Source organism: Macroventuria anomochaeta (genome assembly GCF_010093625.1).
Source record: "Macroventuria anomochaeta strain CBS 525.71 unplaced genomic scaffold BU25scaffold_68, whole genome shotgun sequence".
Taxonomy (NCBI): Eukaryota; Fungi; Ascomycota; class Dothideomycetes; order Pleosporales; family Didymellaceae; genus Macroventuria; species Macroventuria anomochaeta.
The window spans coordinates 27-7,664 of NW_022985429.1; the positions used below are offsets into that span (position 1 = coordinate 27).

The window sequence follows — 7,638 nt, forward strand, 5'->3', positions numbered from 1 at the left end:
ATGTGGGATGCTGTGTTGGACCGAGAAGGGCTTGAAGAGTAGAAACAAGAAGATAATGGTCGGGCAATGTTTTCCTATCAACAAGGCCACCGGGTTACTATGGAGACAGCTCTCTCTCACCTATACCTGAAAACACAACAAAACAGAGGATGGCATGCAAGCAGAAAACGTCACCGACACAGCTATGTTGCATGGGCCACTTACTGCTGGGACAGCAGTCCTAGAGGGGAGGAGATAGTTGTAACGGGGTTATGGTGCTGTAGTGAAGTAGGCTGTCACGTGTCGGGACGATGGCGCTAACCCATCGGGACGCTAGCGTGGTACGGGCGAGAGCGCATAGATAATCGGGCACACAATGGCCAGGAAACGGTAGCAATTAATCTTAGGGGACCACCCCCCCATTGTTACTAAGCTCGCTGTCACAGATACCCTTACACCTGCCTCCCTGCAGCAAGAGCTACAAAGCTTCAGTAAACAGATAACGCAGCTAAAGCGCCAACAACAAGAGTTGCAAGAGCTCACTGAACTTCAGCAACTCCAACAAGAAGTCAAAAGCATGGAATGCGGCCTTACAGGGGAGGACTTGTCTGTTAGGGGGTCTACCCCAAGCGCAAACAAAGAACAGCAAGTGTTGGACGACCTAGACAAACAACTGGCACAACAAAGGCGTTTTGACAACAAGCCACCGGCGGCCACAGGCCATGGACCCAAGATTGAGAAGATACCTGTGTTTGAAGGAAAGAGTATCTGAGAATACCACAATTTTGAGGCAAGGCTGTGTTACAAACACGTACAGAAGAGAAGGAACTATTGGACCTGGGGAGAGTGGTTATTGATCATAGGGAGAATGGCTGCTGGAAAGGCTGCGCCTGTTGTACAAGCTACCCCACGGCCACATGAGTACACTAGGACAATACAAGTAGTCTAGCGTCCTATGGGACGGAAGCAAGCAAGCTATGGGATTCCCAAGCAGTCTCACGTATCCCATGGGACTTTGGGACAACGTCTCATAAGACAGTAAGATACTGTAGGACTCCGTACAATCATTCAAGTATATAGCATGAAGGAACACAACCCTTATAGTTTGTGTTCAACCTTGTTAATCAACTTTGTTATTGGAATCTCACCTGCACTTGAGCCAGATAGTCTTGTCTATACTACTCATTGCATCCAGATGCCATTGTCTTTGACTAGACATCTAACCCTGATCAGTCCAAGCTTTGCTTAAGTGATCAACCCCTTATTCCTTTATGCTACACTTATCCCTGAGAACCAACCCGACTAGTGCCTACAAGCTTTGCTTAAGACATGATCTCAACAGGCTGCAGATTGCTTTCTGTTTGGACCCTTCCATGTTCAGATTGGAAGACCAGAGCATAGCATTTGCGCTTCAGTACCTACAACCTACATTCTGTCAACTTTGCATACAGAGGGAACAGCAGGATGATGGGGAAGCGCTGTCATGGCGCAAGATGATGTCTTTCCTCAACCAGATCAAGAGCCCCATCAACCGTGAATTGCAGGTGACTATCCTATACCAAAAGTCAATGCAAAAAAAAAAGGGCAGTCCATCAACAACTTTGCTGCATGTGTGTCTGCTTAGAGTACATGGTGCATTTTCCTGGTTGCTGTTCCACGCTGCACGCTCTCACGACGACTTCGGGACGTACGTGCCACATCTACGTCACTGGCGGTAGGAGCCATCACAGTCAATCAGCAAGTTGTCACAACCGGGCATTTCGAAAGTTTATCATTGCCACACTGACAACGCTTGCCAAAGCTTCGCACAGAAGCTAACCTCCAGAACATTACAAGACTGAACCCGACTGTAACCGTTGACACTGCGCTGTCTCGCGCAACATGTTGCGACATTATACTTCACAGCGGCGCGCTGCGACCCAGCCCTACGCCAGTATCTGCAGCATGGTCGCTGGCGCTCAGCGTGCATTTTTCTGGTTCCAATAGGTTGCTCAGCCTGCTTCCTCGCAAGACCTCGATGTCAAGGTTCCGATGTGATTAAACCAATCAATCAAGGTTCCGATGGTCAGAGGCCTGCCTGCTCAACAGGCTAACGTGCTGCAAGCTCCAGCCCAGGCGAAAGGCACCGCCGCTCCGCGTCATTTCCAAGCCCCCCAATTGGTCGAAATGGCGTTGTCTCGCAATCCGACAACTTCGACACCTCGTTGCGCACCTCAGTTTTCCCTGCCTTGAGGGAAGAGACCCCGAAGACTGCAGTTGCAACCGCAGACAATATGGGGCAGCTCGTCAAACTACCCCAGAATTTCCCCCAGGATCTTCGCCTTAGCGTGGCTGTTCGCATCCCAAAAAAGCACTATGTGGGAATGGTCCTGCTGGCTGGAAACTGCTAGGACTGACAGTGGCGGGCAGACCCTTGTTAATACGGGAAGGGCCCCCGATAGTCTGGAACGACTGCTTGGAGCACGTTTCGAGGCAGACGCGGGTCGTGTGACTTTGCGGGAAAACCTACTCTTTTCGAGGATGTGCCGTTATCCAGCACCCATCGGCCGATGGATGCGGCTCAAATTACGCGTGAGCTTACTCTAGACGGTGTGGGAGAAGAGTGGAGTGAGGGTCTCAAGCTTCCTCCAAGCATGCTCCTTACCCTTATCTCCGGCCCACTTTTCGTGGATTTCCCAGAGATATGCGGCTGTACGATCAATCGTACTTCGAATTTCGAGCACTTACATTATGCACAGTATCTATAAAATGATTTCTCAAGATCTGCGAGACCTTGGGATCACCCACTTCCTTCGATCTGTTCTTTCAAGTGGCGGCTCCCCCGCATTGTCTACTTCGAATCTGGGGGCGTTAGTGGAGGATCCACACTGACATGCCCAGAATCAATTCGATCGCGCTCGGATCAACCACCAGACTACTATGGTAGCGCGGTTTCGACCTTATCGCACTATGCGCCCCCGACGTACTCCTAAGTCGATCATGGTTAGTAGTCGGCTGTGTCGAACTGTTCATAAGCTCTTCGCATGTCGTTCATTTTTGACGATCCAGCAGCTCCTCCAGTTGTCCTCAAAGCCCCGAGTATTTTTTCTATGACTACATAGTATCTTGGGCATTTATTCCCTTTCAGCGTTCACAATGACCGACTTTAAAGCTCCATACACGGACCCCGAGAAGCATGCTTATGACGACAACGGCATCCATCCAACAACATCCGTTCAACAGGGCACACAGCGACGTGTGTCCATTACGGACGCTGTCTTTGGAGAAATCAGTGAAGATGGTCCTAACTACCGCGCCGTACGTTACATCTCCAATTGCTTTGATCCAGCGATTGACATTGACAGGTTGGTTGGAAAGGTACAGCCGTACTCATGCTGAAAACGCAGATTGGTCTTGGTGTTCTATCCATTCCAGCGGTCTTCCACAGTCTCGGCTTGATTCCGGGTGTGCTCGTCATCCTGATCATCGCTGGTATGACGAGTTGGTCCAACTACATCGTCGGTGTCTTCAAGCTAGCACATCCCGATGTATACGGCATTGACGACGTTGGACGCAAGCTGTTCGGTCGTGTTGGCTACGAACTCTTCGGTGTTACTTTCGCCTTGTACTGGATTTTCGTTGCAGGGTCTGGTATGCTGGGTATTTCCACCGCACTGAACGCACTTTCGTCCCATGGCGCTTGTACTGCTATATTTGTCGCTGTGGCCGCTATTGCTGGATTCAGTCTGGGCAGTATTCAGACACTGGGAAAGATCTCATGGCTCGCCTGGATCGGTGTGGTTAGCATTCTCAGTGCAAGTAAGTCATCCGTGAAACTTGCGGTCTTTGTCGACAATTGTAGCTAACGACTTGGACAGTCTTGATCTTGACAGTGTCAGTCGGTGTTCAAGACCGTCCCGCCGATGCGCCCGTGACTTCCGGTCCTTTCAAGTCAGATTTCGAGCTGTTTGGTTCCCCCACAGCCGCCGACGCATTCGCCTCAATCTCGTCCATCGTCTTCGCATACGCAGGAACTCCTGCTTTCTTCAACATCGTCTCTGAGATGCGCGAACCCCGCCACTATACCCGTGCTCTCATTGTTTGCCAGGGAACCATGACCGCAGTTTATATCGCTATTGGTTGTGTGGTCTACTACTACTGTGGATCCTACGTCTCTTCGCCTGCTCTCGGCTCTGCCGGGCATCTCATGAAGAAGGTCTGCTACGGTATTGCTCTGCCTGGCCTGCTCGTCAGTACAACTTTATTTGTGCATTTCGCAGCCAAGTACTTCTTCATGCGCATTCTGCGTGGTTCCCAGCATCTCACACGAAACACTCCCACACATTGGATCACCTGGATTGGTTGCACTGCCGGTAACGCTATTGTTGCGTACATCATCGCTAGTGCCATTCCCGTTTTCGGTGGACTTGTATCGCTCGTCGGTGCTCTTCTTGGTACCCTCATGTCTATTCAGCCTATGGGTTGCATGTGGCTTTACGACCACTGGCGCGATGCCAGGACGGGCAAGTGGATGTTCATGGTTGGATGGTGCGCGTTCATGATCATCGGTGGTTGGTTTCTGACGATTGCTGGTACCTACGGATCTATTGTGGGGATCATCAACAGCTATAATGCATCTGGTGGATCCGCCGCCTGGAGCTGCGCCGACAACTCGAACTCTTCGTAGATTCGAGATCAGACGACGATCATGGCTCGTTAAGGATCACTGTCACAAATATGGACACGTAGTTATCCACAATGGGAATCATCCTGGGCGCTAGGGTGACAGCGTTGGCCAGGATGCTAATATATCTGGTTATTTGGAAAGGGCATGAGTATCACTTGAACTGCATAGCGGGGTCACAATAACGACATGAATCATGTCATGGTATCAGAAACAATTGTCTTGTATTGCATCTTTTACCAAGCATAACTCAAATTGCTCGACCTACAGTAGACACTGGCTCAAAACCGTCTGCGATAGGAGTTGAATGGGAGTGTTAGGCAGCTAAGCTCATAATGTGGATGTCGCACGCATGATACATAGTAATTCACTGCCATACTACCTGGATCGAGGTCAATGTGCTGCTTGTAGCCTGGAACCCTATGCGACCATTGTATATTGGCGCGAACTAGGTTCGTTCTGCCTCACACTTACCAGCTTTGTGTCTGCTTGCCGTAGTATCGTGTTCCCGTATCACCTGACGTTCGAGACAGGCAGCATTGCTCAACCCCATCAGATATGTGACGCCAATGGTGACAAGGTATCCGATATTGACACTGGACTGGGCCAAGATCAACGGTGATTATAATTGAGATAGCCTTGCGTGTAGTTGTTTGAATACCCGTATTCTCAAAGCTTCATTGTGGTCAAGGCCAATTCATTGTGCTACAAAAATACCTATAATCAGAACTACAACTAGGAAGCGTGGTTTGATCGTGCCAACATGTACGAAAGCCCTGCGCCTTGGACATGCTAGTCGAACTCATAGGCAATCTGAGTTGTCAACATGCATGCACCCTTATTCCACGTGGTTCACTAGACACCATTGAATCCCCTCGGTAAAAATAATCGAAAGTGTACTTTCCAAGTGGCCCAGCAGCGTATACTGCAAGAATGATTGTCCCGAACCATCCAGCAAACTCTTCTCTTTCAAGCGCATCCTTCATCTCCCGAGCAACTGCGCGGGGCGAGCACCCATTAGCACCATAGCCCATAGCCCCGAGCACCATATTCGTCACTACATTGGCCGCCGCCAACCTCAAATAAACAAATCTTCTCTCGTAAGTCATGCTGAGTCGCATCCGCAAAGTCCTCCCCGTCGTCCGTGAGCTTCGAGTGGCATGGTGCAGCCACATCAATGACAGCCACCACATGTCGCTGCCGAACTGGCAAGTCGATAAGACCGCAGCCTAGAGTGTCCTTGGACACCACAACATTTAGCCGGCGCAGGACCCAGATCTAGTGTTCGGAAGCGGGTGCCATTCAGGGATTAGCGTAGCATACAGCGTCGATGGATAGCAGGGTGCCTCTTCTTGCGTCTCGGACAATGTGTAGCGCCAGCCACCGCCAGGTTCTCGATCGCTAGCCAAGTTCAACACGCCCACCTTGCCATGGCTGGGGCCGCCGGGTTCGTGAGTGGAGCTGGGGGTGAGGTTTGTAGAGCCCAAGGTCCGCGCAAGGGCGAAGGCATCGCTGTTGTGAACTTCGTTATGCCTGCAAGTAAGTCCGGGGTACAACGGGTCCGATTTGTCAAGGAGGTAGAGTTGTGCTGTAACAAATGTACTGTCGAGATAAGCGCCGCCTTCAGCCGCTGCTCATGCAGCAATAGCCAAGGTTCATTTAAGCGTATTCTGGCAAGCCTTGCGACGGCTTGCAATGCCGAGCAATTTGGCTTGTTCAGGTCTTGGAGAACCAAAAGGTTTGTTGAACGAGTGCTAGGACCCGTATAGTCTTTTGAAAGCGTGAATGGTTGCTTCCAGCTTACACGGGCCTTACCGTGCCGGACGGCAAAGCGATCAGGACGGTGAAACGATCGCTCTGCCCCACCAACCACCACCACCACCAACTTTACCATGCTGCAATCACCCCAAATGGAGCCTATCAACGCTGCGCTTGCAGCTATAGAATCTCTAAAATCTGGAGAAAAACTTGTATACATGCAGATTGCTAAAAGGTTTGGTGTCAACCGCATAACGCTTGCGCGGCAGCATCAAGGTCTTACCACCTCATGCGCTATCTGCTATCAGAACCAGCAAGCTCTCCACCTACAACAGGAAATTGAGCTTATAGAATATATCAATCAAGTCAGCAAGCAAGGCCTGCCGCCTGATAGAAATTTGGTACAAAGACTTGCTTCACAGCTTGTCCAGAATGAGCTTGGTTACCACTGGATTGATTGCTTTGTCCAGCGCTATCCAGGTCTTCTCAAACCAAAACTGGTCACCACAATGGATCATAATTGCCACAGAGCAGATTCAGAACTGAAATACAAGCTATACTTCAAGCTTCTGCGCAATAAACTTGATCAATATCAAGTTGAGCCACACCATGGCTACAATATGGATGATTGATTGATTGATTGATTGGTTTAACGTCCTATCTGAGTCGAAGACTATGGAAGACAAGAGGGCATAGCTCCTCTGGTAATGCAAAGATTTAGTCACAGGAGTGTGAGATCAATAGGGGTACGAGGGATGGTGAGGGCTCAGGCCCAGAGCAAAGATGCTGAAAACAAAAGTAGTACAAAACAAACAAACAAAGGAAAGAGCAGATATTATGGCAACACTATGCCTAGTCCTCTGGTGACTGCCTAAGATGCCACCTCCTTGTGCCCACCTTGGTCCTGCTGATGAAGTCCAAGGTGGCCTTGATGCCTTGCTTGGTGTTGAGGAGGAGAGGAAGAGTCAGCTGTACCTTCCCAAGGCTGTCCTGCAGGATTTTCCGGTTTGTGTTCATGTCATCCTGAGATGGCTTGCAGCCAATAACAATCCACCCAGTCACACCTCATGGAACCTCATGGAACCTCATGGAACCTCATGGAACCGTTGACACCAACTTCTGGTCGACACCTATATTGTTCACCAGGCCTCCTGGCATCCCAAATCCATCAGAATCCATCTCAGCACACTCCCAAGAGCCATTCCCTCCATTTTCAGACCCTCCAGCCTTCTGGTTGT

General features: G+C 50.1%; 4 protein-coding genes across 4 annotated transcripts; 2 read left to right on the forward strand and 2 right to left on the reverse strand.

Moving 5' to 3' along the window:
- Positions 1-1,970: 1,970 nt before the first annotated feature.
- Positions 1,971-2,424, reverse strand: BU25DRAFT_254092 (uncharacterized protein). The gene has a single exon (XM_033701642.1). The coding sequence runs from the start codon at positions 2,318-2,320 to the stop codon at positions 2,069-2,071; it is 252 nt and encodes an 83-aa protein (XP_033555269.1). The 5' UTR covers positions 2,321-2,424; the 3' UTR covers positions 1,971-2,068.
- Positions 2,425-2,837: 413 nt separating this feature from the next.
- BU25DRAFT_416409 (uncharacterized protein) lies at positions 2,838-5,027 on the forward strand. The gene is made up of 3 exons (XM_033707781.1): positions 2,838-3,276; positions 3,324-3,777; positions 3,837-5,027. Exons 1-3 carry the CDS (start codon positions 3,115-3,117, stop codon positions 4,643-4,645), a joined length of 1,425 nt encoding a protein of 474 aa, XP_033555270.1. The 5' UTR covers positions 2,838-3,114; the 3' UTR covers positions 4,646-5,027.
- A 390-nt stretch (positions 5,028-5,417) lies between these two features.
- BU25DRAFT_484090 (uncharacterized protein) lies at positions 5,418-6,276 on the reverse strand. The gene has a single exon (XM_033711190.1). It carries the CDS (start codon positions 5,833-5,835, stop codon positions 5,464-5,466), a length of 372 nt encoding a protein of 123 aa, XP_033555271.1. The 5' UTR covers positions 5,836-6,276; the 3' UTR covers positions 5,418-5,463.
- Positions 6,277-6,552: 276 nt separating this feature from the next.
- Positions 6,553-7,032, forward strand: BU25DRAFT_355167 (uncharacterized protein; the record flags this gene model as incomplete). Its single annotated transcript, XM_033703554.1, has 1 exon — positions 6,553-7,032. One exon carries the CDS (start codon positions 6,553-6,555, stop codon positions 7,030-7,032), a length of 480 nt encoding a protein of 159 aa, XP_033555272.1.
- Positions 7,033-7,638: the final 606 nt, after the last annotated feature.